Source organism: Molothrus aeneus, chromosome 26, assembly GCF_037042795.1.
Source record: "Molothrus aeneus isolate 106 chromosome 26, BPBGC_Maene_1.0, whole genome shotgun sequence".
NCBI classification, from domain to species: Eukaryota; Metazoa; Chordata; class Aves; order Passeriformes; family Icteridae; genus Molothrus; species Molothrus aeneus.
Genome location: NC_089671.1, coordinates 143,577 through 160,265, shown reverse-complemented (window position 1 = coordinate 160,265; position 16,689 = coordinate 143,577). Strand labels below are relative to the sequence as shown.

Below are 16,689 nucleotides of genomic sequence, written 5' to 3'. Positions count from 1 at the left end.
CTACAGTTACTTGGGACGCTATAGCCCTGTTAACATTAGTCAGAGGGGAATCTAGCCATTGTGCAGCACTCAGGTTTGATCAGAGCTGTCATCAGCCTCAGGCAGGAAGGCAAATCTTAACCAGAAAACAGAAGCTGACCTACCAGTTTTCAGGCACCTCCCATAGAAACCTTTTTTCACAGTCTACCACTGTGGCCAGCCCCTTTGCTGGCAGCAATCCCATTACTCTTCTTCCAGCCATGTCCCGTCCTGAGAACTCCATGCCCAGCATGCACTGCTGCAAAGCCCAGTTACCTGAAAGAACATTAACACCTTTTACAAAAAAAGAAAATTATCTTCTAAAATTCCTGTTCTACAGCAGCAGTCCCTGAAAGTCTAAACCTCTGAGATTTGTCTCTTCTGTACACAGTTCATAAATTGTCATAGTTAATGGCTCACTGCAAGAGTAGTGGAAAAGGACTTGGTCTCATTAAATCATGAGCACTTATCCTTGATGATATTGCATTAGTTTCCAGTTTTCATCTGAGAAATTTCATGAAAACACCTTGTTTCAGAAGCAATTCTGTCCCTCAGAAAAAGAATGATACATAAACTAGAAAGATGATCACTGCAAAATATGAATTTTTGATAATTCATGTTTTAGGCAGACACTTATGTCAGTCATAGAATCATAGAATGGTTTGTGTTGGAAGAGACCTTAAAGATCATCTACTTCCAACCTTCTGCCAGGCACAGAGGCAACTTCCATTATGCCAAGTGGTTCAGTCATGAAGGGGAACCCAGGCCTACTCAAATCACTAAATTTTAACATGCTCCATCCCCTCTCTTTTAAATACATATTTTAAAACCATTTCATACACATTACATTAATTCTTAACTCACTATGAAGCTAGTACTACCTCCATTTTGTAAAACAGGCAATTACTTCATTGTGCATTTTTCCTCCCTGAAATTCAAGCAGGTCCATCAGTACGGCAAAAGGAAACTTCGACATTCTCACCTTGGTATTTACCATGCCCATCTCTGGAACCTCTATCAACATATTTTATCTCACACTTGGTATCTGTGCAATGTGGCAAGCAACATTTCTCAGAGCATAGCTTGTTAATTGGAAAAAATGGAACTGTAACTGGAAGTAGAACTTGGGAACTTTTTGGTGTACAGCCCTGCAGCAGAGCTGTACTTCCTTCTCAAAAGCATGCTTTCTGGCACACAATCTAGTCAGTGCATAACTAACAATCAAGAGATTAATTCTACAACAACAATACATATCCTTTTAGTGTAACTTTAACTCACCAGGGATAGCATCTGGAGAAAGCTTCCCCGTGGCCAGCATAATGTCCCGGAAGTTGAGAGATGCGTAATAGACTTTGCAGAGTAAAACACTGGGATCAGTTGTGTGGAAGTGTCGAAGTGGGGAAACGATCCAGCGAAGAGATGAGAGATCTCCACGAGTTAGCACATTTACATAGGCATATTCTGTCAGCTCCTGAGGTTGTGCTGCAGAAGAAGGAACAGTAAGAACTTACACATATTAACAAAGGTACGTGCTTTCCAAAACGAGTAAATTCCTTGTGCAATTTCTACCTCCTCCTCCATTTGCTATCCAGAGAGCCCTTTCTTGCTTTGCAATACTACTGATGCCCTAGATAGCCTATCCCTCCTCCTGGCACCACAGTGTTCTACTGTTCACTCTGAGCTGAAGCAGAAGAATTCAAAATTGTTCATTAAAAATAATAATAAAAGGTAACTGTAGGAATACTAGCTACTCATTTTCTATTCAAAGTTCATTCAGATTCAAGGATCACCTTGCAAGTGATCCTCAGCTCTCAAAGACTGTACCTTGCTGCAATGTAAGATGCCTGAAGGAGCCCCACTTTCCATCACGATACACATTCATCACCAGGTCCTTCTGAACAATCTTCTGCATCTCCAGAGAAGAAAGACTTGTGGGTGGGACAGCAGATGAAGGGTTCAAGTTGGAAATGAACACACACCTGAAGACAAGAGTTGTCATTTTGTTTGTTTTGCTATAGATCTGAGAAGAAGCTAACACAAATATCTCATCTCCCAAATGCGACTCAAAGGCATGCTTGCATACCTGATTCGGTGGCCTTCTGCTTCAAGGCGAAGGCAGTTCACCATTCCCAAAATTCCTGAGTTGGCACAACTGGTGGCAGTCAACCACACAGGCTTCTCTGACGGGTCAGCCAAGATCTCCTACAGGACAAACCCCAAACTGTTTTACAAGGAACTACAAAGAAAATAGCCCTCATATTCTTGGCAGAGATTAGTATCTTCTATTTTACTAAAAGTAACTGAACACACACACACATTCTCCTTTCAACACTACTAAATATCTCATTTAGAAAGTATAATGATTTGGAAATTCAGATACCTAGGACACAAGAATTCTCACCTTTAAGGATTCAACCCACTTATAGTTCATCTCATCTACTGGCAGAAAAACAGGTGTTTTGACAGGAGCTTGCCGACGGCACAGGAAAATAACTGAGCCAAAGAATGACTTCTTCATGGCAACAAGATTCAATGAAGCTTTGCTGAATAAGTCCTCCCACTGTGCCTGTCAAATCAGGCAAAGCAACAAAATTAACAGCAAAATCAAAAAGTCAGTTTTTCTTGCTTTTTCTTGAAGACTTGCTCTGTATTGTCGCAGTACAAATACAGGTTTGATTAACGTAACAGTGTTTTATCCACATCTAGACTACTCCTTCTTCCCTAAAGCATCTTCCAAAAGTGGGTGTACAAATACCTCAAAGTCCAAGTCAGGGAACCAGTCTTAGCACACTGGCCGGTGTGCAAAAAACCTGAGCCGTGACCATACCACCAAATTCCACAATGTATTTGAATGTGTCTATGACCCTATGTCACATAAACCCTGTTTGCACAGAGATGGGGAGAAGCACCCATATGTCTAAGTTACACTGAAATGGCATTTCAGGAAAACAAAAGAATGTAAATGCATGTATGGCATATCCAGAAACACTTAAGGATTACTATCTGAATGAAATAAAGATGACTGCAGTCTCTCAGAAAAGCATCCATTTGCTTTTCCTATGCCAGGCACAAACCAGCAGAAGGTTTTTACAGTCTGATCCCTTATATCAAGGTCCAAGGACAGTGTCTGTTTCTAGAAAACTTTGAGAACTATCTACGTCCTGCACACTCTTGCCTGGCTTGTATAATTTCCTTCAAGAAGGAGCATTCAATGGACAGGTATCTTCTCCCAGGGATTTGCTAATACCAGGCTACTGATATTAATGACAAATTTATGGTTTTTGTTATTGGTGCCAGTAGCATCTCAGTGCCTTCTCTTTATCCTCCTGTTCACTGGGAAAGATTCAGAGCAAAGAACTTAACCTTTCTTCTCAAATCCCCTTGAAAAAATGTATGCAGGAAGGGCTAGAATCCATGTAATTGCAAAATTCAAAATCCAACAACCCCACCCCAGAATTATAAACAAAACCCAAACTCTTGGAAGTGCTATTCTCTTCTTATTCTAAAAGAAGAGAGCTGAGAGGCTGCATCCCTCAAATCAGGAAAAATAGGTAAGTTCAGTAGAGGTGCATTTTTCCATTACTGCTTGGTCTAACAGATGTCAAGAGAAGATGATGCCCCAGTTTCCACCCTTACCCTTGCCTTTCACTCTCCTCCTCTTGCACCAGCTTTGGCATTAGTTTATCTGTATGATATACTGGTTTGAAGATATAATGCTGACAATCTTCTGTCCCTCCTCCAGCTTCTCAGGGCTTATTATACTGTATCTCATTATGGGATCAGATAACATAGGGAAGAGGAAAGGAAGAAAAGAAAAATACAACAGAAAAGCCTTCCTTCTGGGAGGACCTTAACGTTAGAAGAAATTAACTAGCTTGTAAAATCGCACTCTAAGCAGTAGCATCAAAAGTAAGAGAGATATTCTGATACCGAAGCATTTCAGGATCCTACAGTGATAGAGCCGTACCCAACCCAGCAACGTGATTTTAACAAGAAAGGAATTGTCCTGGCCAGTGTTTTCATACAGATTAGACAGATGTACAAGAGACAATTAATAATTTTCAGTGCATTAAGAAAGGCTTTCCTGATTGAACCTACAGTTTACTCTATTAACCTAATATGTAGTAATTTGCAAGTCCTCTCTTCTTAAGAAGTGTTCATTGGATATTTCTGCAGAAGTCCTCAATGGAAAGGCATGCAAGCAATGCCTACTATACATTTACCATCAGGGCATCTGCAAGCAGCAGACTCAGACTATCCATGGCGAAAGTATCTGTCCTTCCAAGAGGCTTACCTCACTTAGGAAGCTGTGCTTCTGCTGCAGATCTGGGCTTGTAAGGAAACCGACAATTTCTCCAAGGGTTTCTCCCTTAAGAAGAGTATGTAGCAAAACAAACCCTCCTTCTTTCACAGCAGCTGCCAAATTAGAGAGTATTTCACTGGGATTCACTAAAACACTTGTTGAACAGTTGTATACCACCAGGTCAGCATTGGTCAGATTTCCAGACGGAGGGCTAGATGGATCCCACCGGCTAGAGACAACACCAGCATCTTGTAGCTCTGTTTCAACAGCTGAAAGGTTTTCCAGGATGCAGTCAGTGGCAATGTAGTCCACGTGCAACAGGGGCTGAGCATTCAGAATACTTTTCACACGAGAGAACAGCTGTCCACTTCCTGCATTAGCCTGTGAGAAAAAGAAGGGGAAGGAAAAGCAGAAACCAAATCAAAACATAAGTGATATCCAGAATTATAACCAGAACAACAGCAGTATGTAATCAGATTACTGCAAGGCCTAGAAACACTAGCTACAGTCCCATCCCAGGCTTCCAACTAACCTCTATTATCTTCATCCTATGACTGATCATGTTCTCCAATGCCACATCCAGGCAAGTCCTCAACTCTGCAGAATCCAGCAATCCACTGAGAAGAGGGTCATTTTGGAAGTGCCTTTTCTCTCGAATCACAACTTGTTGCAGCTCCGAATGGAGGTTTCCATTCAGTTCCAGACGGCAGATCTCAGCGAGGATATGCTGAAGGCCCTTTTGTGTGGACGAGGACCCCGTAGCAGCCACTGCATTTTCTAGTCCAGGGATGACTAATTTGACCCCATGCACTGCCACCTTAGACTGTAACTTCTGGATCAGACCTATGGAATAGAAGGAGGAAATGAAAGAAGGAGTCAAGATTTTCCAAGAATTCTTTTCCTCTTTGCCTCCATTTGCTACACCAGCTGATCAGCACCACATATTACAGCATCCTATATCATTAGCCCACCCACAGATACAGTGCAGCCTCTTACATTCACATAATTATGTATTATGCAGTAGTTGCCCCAAATAAGTAGGCTTTGTAGCCAAACAAACTAAAGCCCCACAATTACCTGTGGTAAGACTGACTAAAGAGGGCAACTAACGGAAAGCTTCTGATTGATTTAGGGAGCTGTGGAGGAAAATTTTAAGTTTCTGAAGATACAAAAATACTAACATGCCCTTTTGCTTTATAAGCTGATGGAAATAGTTAATCCTGACTGAGGATCAGGAACTGGATTACAAAAAATAAAATATTCCCACCACAGCCTAGAAAAAATATGCTCTGGGGACAGTATTTGGATGCTGCAGGGGAAAACTAAGGAGAAAAAAAAAAAAGGGAAATCTTTAAAATCTATTGCCAAATCTAAGGATGAGCATGAAGACGCTCCACCAACACAGAATGAAAAAAATTATTCTCTCAAGATGAAGCAAAATTCATCACTAGAGTAAAAATTTTTTTTAAAAAGTAACATTTTTCTCTTTAATGAAAAGGCACTTAAGGTAATTAGTTTAGTGGATGGCTCCCCATCAAAAAACAATGTATTTAGCTACCAGTTTCACAACAGACTGAACTGCTCCTATTCTATTCTTGTGGCAAACGATTCCTTTGATGTGTGCCTCACTACATCATTTTCCCTGTTCGGATATGTGCCCACAATCAAATTGCCTATCGTAGCAGTTCACAGGGAAAAACAAACCAAGGTTAAAAGCTCACTTAAGTAAGCTCTCCTGTCAGTGTCTAAAGCAACTAGGTTGGATTTCTCCTTAAAGACGATTTGTGTCTCTCTGCTTGCAGAAGGGGTTGTGCTATCCAACACCACATCTGACTGTTATAGAAGGAAAGATGTCCCACTTCATGGCTTTTTACTCTTTCCCACATTCTAGAGAGCTCAGGCAGAACTAGCTTTTAGCTTCCAGCAATCATACAGAGAACCCTTGCTGAAGTCTTCTACAGAGACCAACATTTAATATCTTGGATGTTCTGAAAGAGTATTCAGCTTCTCTCGGGCTAGAAGATTCTTCTAGTATGACAAGAAAGCAATCCCACTCTACCTTTGCACTGCTCCAGATAGGCATGAAGATAGGCACTCGAAGACAAACAGCTACTCTCAGTGTAGGGCACAAAGCAGAATTTTTCCAGGGTGGGAGGTATCTGTTCCTGCTGTCGCCGTGGTGCCACAGAAGCGTGAAGACCATTGATCTGAACACCTCCTGCTTTAAGGCTATCAAGACAGCGGTCCACAACAACTTCAAAAGCTGAAAGTCAGGAAAGAAATGTAAGTTGGAAAACAAAAAATATATTTTGTTCAGGGTGATTTGATGAACAGTGCTATGTGTGGCTCTTTCATAGAGAGGTTACAGAGCTGCAGAAGAGCTTGGAGACTAAGAGGACCCCCCCATCGAAGTTCATCCTACTACTTCAGAATTCACACATTCACCCAGCAGTCAAAACAACCAGCAGAAGTTCAAGCATGAGAGACATTACCTTCTATATTGTCCTGGTATTGGCACACCTGCTCACGATGCAGCACTGGATCAATACAGACTGAGCGAATCCTCGTGGGTAAGCGCAGACTGCGGCCAGTCTCAGGTAAGATCAGCATATGCAGCAGAGTGTCAAGGAAGGTCACCCAGTTCCCATTCCACAGAACTTTTCCTGCACTTGCTGCAGAAGAGGAAGAGAAAGCCTCACTATTTCATCATTCATCAGATGCTAGAATGTCACTGCTTATTAAATGCCAAGTTTGGTGTATGTACCCAGCTTCCCCTGTAAAATCCACCACACAGTTCTACATTGGAGAGAACAGCTTTCTCAATGCTCTTGGTTGTTCTCTCCTATCACATAAAGTATAATTACCTCACAAGGCACAGTCAGGTGAACTGTTAATACAAATGGAATTAAAAGATCAAACAGTCATCATTACGATACCCAGGGCTCATTGTGCTTCTTTTGAAAGGAAATTTACCTTCACTGTTGCATTCTAGAACACCCTGGAAAGTTGGTCCATAATTATATCCACGCAGATGCAGCTCTTGATAAATGTCATCTTTCAAGAGCCCGGGCTTTGAGCTCCTGTCTGCTTGAGTCCGAAGGCCATCTGTCTGGTTACGGAAATTGCTCTGAGCAGTGTTTTCCAGGAGCGAAATCTTCCCTGAAGGGCACAGTAACAAGAATAATGATCATTACCATTGTTTATAAATAATGGATTTACTAAGATTGTACCTATACACCTATATTTCCTTCACTTACCACTGACAGCCAGATTCCCATTTCCTGATACCTCAAAGCAGCGGGAAGCAGGCATGAGTCTTACTTCCAGCTGTACTGATCCTGCAAGAAACATTGAGGAAGACAGGACTGTGAGGTCATTTATCTCTACCATCCTCAAGCAGAACTTTTTCTTTCACTATCCCTAAACTTACTGCTCACAACGTGTAATAAAGATGACCATAGTGCATACTACTTGACTATGTGAATCCATTCCTTTGCTCAGTCATGCTGCACTCCTCTTTAGTCTCTCTCCTGCATTCCTCCTCACTTTTCCCATGCATTCCTTTCCTCCCACTCCCTCCATCTTCACTACACAGTTGTGCAGTTATACCAGCACTCCTCACTCACCCTTTTTGGGAATGATAGTTGCCTGATGAATTGTGACATCTTCGAACGTAACAGCCATTTCGTCCATGGCCACACCAAGAGACCGCGCCAGTGTTCGCCAAGCCAGCACGAGGTACCCAGTTGCAGGGTACAAAACTCTGCCATCAATGCAGTGACCAATCAAGTAGTGGTCAGGAGAGTCAGGACTCACATCTGTCAAACAACAAAGAGAAAATAATAAAAACACTCTAACAAAGAGGTTTTTCCCCCTCAATATCTGCAAGAGGCTCTAGTTTCCCCCACTATCCTGCCTGACAATATGCAGCCCTAAGAATTACTCTTAGTCTAAAGCAACAGAGGTTCCTGATTTGTTCATGTTCTCTCATCCCATTTCAGAAACAGATACAGGTTTTTGTCAATCCAAACCAAACATTTAAGCTTCAGAGGATGGCTTCCAGGATGCTGTTTTGAGTATTCTTTTCTTACTTTTACAAAAGGGAACACACAGGTAAAGCAGGAAAGTGACAAGCAAATAATAGACCCCAAATGAGCAACACACCAATATTGTAGACTGAAGCAGATGCAGAGCCTTTGGAACCTGCTGGAAAGTCTTCAGCTGTCGGAACATCCCAGTCCTGACTGTGATCCCATTTGATGCATGGAGAAATAAGGGGTGTTCCCACAGGGACAGGGTATTCCACAGACGGGAACAAGTTATTTCCAAGAACATTTATCCTAAAAAGACAAAAATAATCAAGACAAGGGGGAAAGAATGGGAAGAAAAACTAAGGAAAAAAATTGGTTATAATACTTAAGAGGTCAGGCAATAATTGGTCTCAAACTCCATGTCTGAGATGTACCATGAACACTTACTGCAGCCAAATTTGTAATTAACAGTCTATAAGATGCAAAATTTATTTCCAGAAGCTAGTGCCAGGTTCCTAGGCCTTTAAAATGGCACTTCTCTTTAGAAGGCACCTTCCCTGCCCAAGCAGTCTCTAACCCACAGGAACACTTCACAAGTGAGCATGCTAAGTATGTAAAGCACAAATGCACATCCCATTTATTTCAAGGTTACTTGAAGGAGTGTTTGATTCCATGTGAAGACATGCATATTAGAGAAGAGACCTGAATTCCCTTCTGTTATTCCACTCACCCTCCTCCCCATGTCTCCTTACCCAGTTAAATGAATCTTGCCAATCTGTGTTAGGAAGAACTCCAAATTATTTTGGTGATCTTTCTTCATCAAAGGCAGAATGGTGCAAGTTGGTTTCAAAGTTCTCTTCAAGATAGCCTGGTCAAGCAGAATCCATAAATCACCGGTGGAAGGCATTACTTACTAATTTGTCTCTGAATTTTTGTCTATAGGTTCCAAACCACTTAGGTATCTGTGCCAAGAGTTCAGTGCTAGCTGCTGGCACAAACACCACTTTAACAGGGAAGAGTACCCTTCCAGCAACCCTAGCTGTTGCACATCTAATAAAGCAGACCCTACAGAATATTAATGTAATTCTGCCAAAACATAAATATTCCTCTCTCAAGCAGAATGTGAGCTAAAACCAAAGCCTGTACTTGAAGAACTGCTAAGTCACCTTCTCATGCCTCCCACTTGCAAACACTCCCTTGCCAGGAGCAGCACCTTATGGTCTGAAGTATCCTAGAGCATTTTTCAAGCAAAAGCTATTAGACCAAAAAACTCAGCCTTGAACACCTGACCCAATTTTTATCTTCTCTTCAATTTGATCCTGTGATCTTTACAGGAGAAAATCAGGACACTTTCAAACACAGATAATGAAGTCTTAGTCACTTGCATTAGAGTCCAAAATTGTTCAATGATTTCAACATGAGGCATACAGTCTCTACTGAAAAAACATATGCCCAATTTAAAAACAGTACTCTTGATTCTCCCTTCAAGTCACTTTCAAAGCATAAGACTAACACGACATAGTAAAAATACACTGGGTTGAAACTAAGAAGCACTGTGTAACTATTCATCTTGATCATGAGTAACTATTATTCCATTATTCTTCCTAAGACTTCTCCTCTTGCATGCCACTGACCAAATAAAAAAGACCAGTCCTTGAGACTTAAGAGACACAGACAAGACCACACCACTGATCCTGAGGAGCAAGTGTTTCCCAATGCACCTCATGTTCTGCATTCTCTACTATAGAGATAATTCCATGAGAATCAATTTTTATAGGGCGGGGAGAAAAGAATAATGGTCTGATCTCATTAGAGAGAGGAGTTTAAGAAGAAAGTAAGGTTCTGTGCTTGCAGTGTACTTGGTCTAGGAGAAGAGGGGAAAACACCACTGTTATCCACCACCTCTTAAAACAAAACCTCAACCCAAATTCAGAGTACAGATGGTAAAAGATATTTTTCATAGAGAAGGTCTGTTAAGTCTTTGCATGTCTCACTCCACCGTAATTTTTGTACACACTCTCCATTAGATCCAAACAATGAAATGTTTTCCTTACTCATTATGCAGTTCAGAAAGCTGGCTATCAGTTATCTGAAGTGCATGGGAACAAATAGCAGCAGTAATGTGAATTTCTGGGTAAGGAAGTGGTAGTGTGTTAGGGATTTTTTATTTTTATTTTTACTAGGAACATACACCATCCCCTAAAAAACCATGAAGAAACAAACAAAAAACCAAACATTAAAACTGGGAAAAGCTCAGAAGTACTGAAGGAAGCAAGTACTCTCAGAACTAGGGAAAAAAAAAAGCAAAAAAAAAAAGCTGCAGTCTTCCCTAGTCATCAGACCCTCAAAGTCCTTGTAACAGCATGATGCTATCAATATAGTGTCATACTGTAACAAACAAATAGGATACCTGTAAAAGAGCATGTGGAGCAATCTCTACAACAACGGCATTCTCTGGAACATGCTTCAGACCTTCGTGGAACAGCACTGGATTCACGAGGTTGTTCACATGGTACTCTGCAGAGGAATTCCTAGCCAGATCACCTTGCCACTGAGATTCAGGGATAGATGTACTGATCCATCGTGCTGAGCGAGGTTTAGGATGTGGAATGACCTACAGACAGTCAAGAAAGAAGGACAGGAGAAAGAGTTACAAGTCATAGAGAACAACAGGATCAGTAAAAGCAAGCAGTTCCTCCTTTTCGCAGGTTGATTGCTCAGGACATCCTCCTGCTCCAGGCCACGTGATTTCAAACATTAGATCTCACAGAGGTCTACATGCTCTTCAAGAGATTCTCTTCCTTCTGAAAAAAGGAGTCCCCTTAAGCCCAACATAACCTATAGGCAACCCAGGTGTCAGAGCATAAGCCATGCGCAAGCCATGGTTTGGCAATATTACCTTTTTCAGAGCATTGAGCAGTGCTGGGGCAATAGATGCCATGTAATGGGAGTGAAACGCGACGCCAGCACTGCGCACCTCCTTTGCGAACACGCCCTCTTTCTTCAGTTTGGCTACAAACTCATTCACAGAGTCCTAAGAACAGAAACATAAGTGAACTAAGAGAGAAGCTCACAAAATACTAGGTATCTGTACAAGCCACTGTAGTCCCTCCATACCCGTCATCAGTTGCCATTTAAGGGGAGCCACAGCAATGATGAAGTTATTGCCCTTCTCAGTCTTATAATTTATCATCCTTTATGCCCATGGATAGAAGAGATTTTATTACTAGCTTACTGAGGCACTAATATCACTTCTTCTCACAGACTATTTGAGTGTGTAAGTTTATACAACGTATTATGTCCACTCCACCACTTCAATCAGCTCCCCTTTCCAAGCAGCTGCACTCTAAGTAAGCTTCATGCTTTCTTCCAACTTGAACTTTGCAGGTCCTACTCACAATCCCAGTACACACTGTGTCAGGTTCATGCTCACCAGAGGCCCCGAAACAGTGACAGTGTCCTCAGAGTTGTGACAGGCTGGTACCACATTTGGAGGACAGCGTTGTTTACACTCCTCCCATGTCAGACCTGCAGAAGGAAGACCACAGGAAAACAAAAGTGTTTCTAGTTATGAGCCTCATAAGAGGAGAAAATCTTAAGTGCACAGTCACTCTGCTCAATTCAGCACTTTGCAAAATTGGGAAATACTTTCAAGAGACTGACGGGTACCTCCCTCTCCCCTCCAAAGCAATTCTGCAAAAGCTAAGAATATTTACCCTAGAGCTTTACCATGACATTTATCACAGTTAAGATGAACACAAGGCCAAATCTTTGCATCACCCCATTAATGAATAAGGTGGGGGTAACCCCCACACTTTCAAAGAAGCTACAGAAGTGGTTGTTTAGTCTCATGTTGCCATTAGTTTCTAGGAACCAAGCCCATGTGTTCTCTCCCCTGCTCTAGCTTGGATTGCTGAGAGACACAAAATAGCCATACAAATGTGTAACTCTAGTGGCATGTCAGATTAAATATGAAGCATCTGGTCACACATTACGCAGATACAAGTCACAGGAAGAACTTGAACTCAACATTAGATTATCAAAAACATACTATATGTAGATTTCCAAATTCTATGATAAGAGTGTAATTTATTTAATCTCAAGGGGGGAAAAATGCTAAATTAGGTAGGTAGTCCTTTGGAGCTTTACCTAAATTAAGAAATCTGAGATTATAACAAGTGTTCTAATCCAAGAGACTGCATTAAACCTGCAACAACTTTTCTCCAAAGTGTTTCAGGTTTTAATTGACCCTGCATCCAATAAGAAACAGAAGAACAATGGTGCTACCAATAATAATTTTACTTTTAAGCATGTAAGTCACCATAAAGTCACACTACAAAGCAAAACTGCTGGGTTCAAAATTTTACCTGACAGTGGGCAAAACTATATGACTTACACAAACACAAAGTAAAGCTTGTTCAGGAGAAAGCTTATTCCCAAGTGCTATTAGGCCGTAGTAAATTCCACTAGCCAGCTGCCCGCTACATCACAGTGGCTTACTGTTTTCACATCTCATTACTCCTGCGGACAATCAGAAGTCTCCTTTGGGAAAAAAATTACAAAACACCCCCAACATACATACAACACACACATCTGTGTGTGTATGATACCTATCTATCGAGAGCTAAAAAATTTAGTGCTTTTTATTTTTACCTTGTTTCAAGGTATTATTTATGAAGCCTGTCATTGGTCACTTGACAATAAAGCTCTCCATTTCCACTTAAATTTTGGATGGTTACCAAAATCCTGATGTATTCCAGGACAGAGATCACTACCATTTTATCCACTTAAATACTTAAGAGCCTGTTCTACATCAGAAGAAAACAAAGAGGAGGCAACAGTGGCCAAGATTTTACAGACATGATAGTTTCAGAGACCAGTTTTATCCCAATGACATACAATAGAGACCAGATGCACATTCCTGCATCACTCTTTTGGTAAGGGTGTACCTACCAACAGCAGCCATTCCTCCAGCTGGCAATTTGGCCTCTTTAACGCATCGTCCCCGCCAATAAGCAGCAAGAATGGCTTCTTCATGACTTAAGGAGTTGTCTGCATAGCCACAAGCTAGTTCTCCCACTGAGTGGCCCACGATCCCATCGGGATGCAGACCTGCAGCCTTCAGCATATCAATCTGAGCAATCTGCAAGCAGAAGTAAAATTAGATTCCATGCCAGGGTAAGCAGGAGTCAGGCCTCAAAGGTACACACACGTAGCAAGTACATAATAAACTTTTTTGGTTCAGACATTCTTGGCCTCACTGCTTTTTTTTCCCCCCACAACTACAGCTTCATCCTCCTTTCAAAGCAATCCCAAGAATCATCATGCAACTCCAGTATTGTCTGGGCCTCTTCACAATGTAATTTTCCACTGAGAAAATATTTCCAACAACACAAGGCTGCCAAGAATGCGTCTGTACAAAGTAAGAGGCTAAGACCAGCGTTCCAGATCACTTTAAAAGCTTGGCCTCTAGTTTATTAAGAAACCATGAATACCACGTTGACATGCAGAATCATGAAGATGCTTAATTCAGCTTGACTTAGTTCATTTGCAGAACAAATTTTAGAAGACATGAAATGGAACCTTGCTCCTTGGCACAAACATTTGCCTAAAACTTAAAGACATTCCTAAAGCTCTTAATGGAAGAAACTGTGTCACATATACACACGGACACACATGCAAATCAGTTCAGACCAATATTAGTCCAAACATCTTGTAAGAAAAAAGCAGTGAAGCCAAGACTATCTACACCACTAAGTTTGTTATGTACTCGGAAGTGGCAAAGCCTGAAACTGCCAAGGGCACAATGCACTCCCTCCTCTCAGAGAGGCATTTCCAACAGCTGCCACTTGCTGATTACACAAAACAAGCTTCCATTAATTGATATAAAGTGTTACCAGCCAAACAGACACATTAGCAGAAGGTGCTTATGTAGATTGAGTCCACTACCCCCCTCCCCTAGCCCACTGAGCCTTGCCTGAATAGCAGCTAGTCCAACAAATGCATGAACAGTGTCATCAAAAGTGTTCTCATTTGCTTGCAGCAGCAGCTCTGAGACCTTAAGGCCTGTGTTCTTCAAAGCCTGATCTGAACGCAATATAGACTGGCGAAATAGATCCAGCTTCATAAGGCTCAGGCCCATGCCTTTCCACTGTGTTCCCATGCCTGCAGGATAGTCAAGGAGAGAGTAGTAATACTCTGAAACAGGAGTAGACACAACACACTTTCCTCTCACAGTTAAGGAATTCTAACTAAGAGCAAAGCATTGTACATTTCTTACATTCTTTAAACTGGGCACTGCTTGTTATTTGCTGGGCTTCACTATAATCAGAAGACAGTTAAGTTGGAAGGTTTTGATAAAATACAGAAAACACAAGACTCCTAAACATGTCACAGAGTTGCAAAATATTTCCTCATGCTACACTGTAAAATAACATTAGAGCACAGAATACAATTGCTCAAGCCCCAGATCTAAAGAGGAATAGAAAAGCCGGGACTCAATGCTGCACACCTACCTGAGCATATGTACCAGAGTGGTCTACCAGACGCTTGAACTTGCTGAACCTCTTTTATGTCACTTGCAGTGCCAACCAGTGTGTAGCCCCTGTAGGGCATGGAGGACACAGGAACTGCAGAGATATCGCTGAGCAGGCTTACAAATGGGCTGCATTCTCCATGTTTTCTGCTCTCTTGAATTAGTGTTTCCACAGCTTCCTGGGTTCTGCCAGAAATCTGAACCAGCCTTGGCATGTTACTAGTCTCCAGAGGTTGGCATTTGTTCTTATTTGGCCTCAGAATGACATGAGCATTAGCACCCCCAAAACCAAAAGAGTTGATACCGATAAGGCCGCCTTTCACTGGTGTTGGTTTACAAACTACCTCCAGGGAGCCATCTTGTAAGGCAGGAATATCTGGATTTGGGGTATTGAAATGAAGATTTGGAGTCCACAGCCCATGTTCCAGAGAGAGAATGACCTGAAAGAAAAAACAGAGTGCTCTGTGCTCCACATTGTCTCATGACAAACATTCTTTTGTTACTATTTTACTACAAATGACCATGTAGCATATTCTGAAGCAGTTCTCTATGTTTGGATAAAGGAACATTTCAGAGAATAGCATTATTGATGTTACTGACGTAGCAACTGCATCACCTAGGCAAATTTTCAGACCATGCAGGAAGTCAGCAGGGAAGTTGAGCGTAGTAGCATAAAGTTTAGCTTCCAGTCTCTTTCTAACTGGCAAGCCATGCAGTCTTGCTGGAAAAGCAGCCTAGGTACTAAGACTATCACATCATCTTTTTCCCCTTTCAGATCCCATCCCTTTATCACATTCCACTCCATCCCTTCCCAGTCACACACATTCACAAATCCTCTTCCTTATTGCAACAAAATGCTCCTATTTCTTGCTTTGCTGCAAAAGAATCAAGCTGAAGCACTGGTAAAGAAGTCTGCTTGCTGCTTTACACCCATTTTTTGTCTTCTTGATTCAAAAAAGCAGAAACAGAAGACTGGGCAGAACTGGCAGAGCCAAGGAAAGTACTGAAACAGTGTGAGGAGCAAAATATCTGTGCCAAAAAAAGCAAGAGCTCCCTTCTCTCAGTAGCTTCTCTCTACATACAGCTCATGACACCAAGCCCACATTCATCTGCAGAACAAGCCCAGTAAATTGCAGGCAACAAGGTCAGCTGCAAACACAGTGTGCTCTGTAAGTCTGACAGTTCCTTCATCACCCCAGAATGGTCAGAGAGACGTACTGTCTTGGGACCTGCTCTTTCAAGATGACTATCAGACATGGCAGCTTACCTGGGAGAACAACCAGTATAAATATACAACTTCAACTCACGGTCAACATGTTTAAAGCTGTAAGGATTTTCATGCACACTACGCCTACAATACTATGCACTTTGAATGTGCTGCTGCTTTACACTGATATATATTGTACTTTAGGTTTGCCATGGTTTCTACCTAGGTTTGAGAGCACAGTACAGTGAGCATACCACCAGTGCCACCAAAAAGCTTTGTCTTTGCTGCCAAGCAAGTGATTAGACAGGCTGAGTAATTCAAAGATGCAGGTGAGTTTTCCCTTCCTTATCAGAATTTGACTGAAGAGGCCTCAGCAAGCCTTAGTTCCATTCCTACCTATCCATATAATTAATGGATTCTCTTCAAGTCTGAAATCTGATACTTTCAAGATCAAATTTCCAGATACCTCACATAGGAGCATTTTATGGAATTCCAGAAGAAAACACTTATACAAACTGAAGACATACTGAGACAGTTACTGTCTAAGAAACACTGGTTTTGGTGTAGAGGTGGGGGGCAACAGTACCTCAAAGTT

At 41.6% G+C, this 16,689-nt stretch overlaps 1 protein-coding gene across 1 annotated transcript in view; it reads right to left on the bottom strand.

The window, feature by feature from the left end:
• The window catches only part of FASN (fatty acid synthase), a 41,502-nt gene that overhangs the window by 12,551 nt on the left and 12,262 nt on the right, over nt 1–16,689 (bottom strand). The window contains exons 9-28 of the mRNA XM_066566044.1: nt 14,868–15,327; nt 14,330–14,517; nt 13,306–13,495; nt 11,786–11,880; nt 11,252–11,386; nt 10,763–10,966; nt 9,105–9,220; nt 8,486–8,661; nt 7,948–8,139; nt 7,579–7,659; nt 7,295–7,480; nt 6,814–6,993; nt 6,381–6,584; nt 4,854–5,164; nt 4,313–4,702; nt 2,420–2,584; nt 2,102–2,220; nt 1,843–1,997; nt 1,297–1,500; nt 144–294 (exon numbers count right to left, since the gene is read on the bottom strand). Of these exons, the coding sequence (XP_066422141.1) occupies nt 144–294; nt 1,297–1,500; nt 1,843–1,997; nt 2,102–2,220; nt 2,420–2,584; nt 4,313–4,702; nt 4,854–5,164; nt 6,381–6,584; nt 6,814–6,993; nt 7,295–7,480; nt 7,579–7,659; nt 7,948–8,139; nt 8,486–8,661; nt 9,105–9,220; nt 10,763–10,966; nt 11,252–11,386; nt 11,786–11,880; nt 13,306–13,495; nt 14,330–14,517; nt 14,868–15,327 (3,902 nt within the window). The remainder of the gene's footprint in view (nt 1–143; nt 295–1,296; nt 1,501–1,842; nt 1,998–2,101; nt 2,221–2,419; nt 2,585–4,312; nt 4,703–4,853; nt 5,165–6,380; nt 6,585–6,813; nt 6,994–7,294; nt 7,481–7,578; nt 7,660–7,947; nt 8,140–8,485; nt 8,662–9,104; nt 9,221–10,762; nt 10,967–11,251; nt 11,387–11,785; nt 11,881–13,305; nt 13,496–14,329; nt 14,518–14,867; nt 15,328–16,689) is intronic.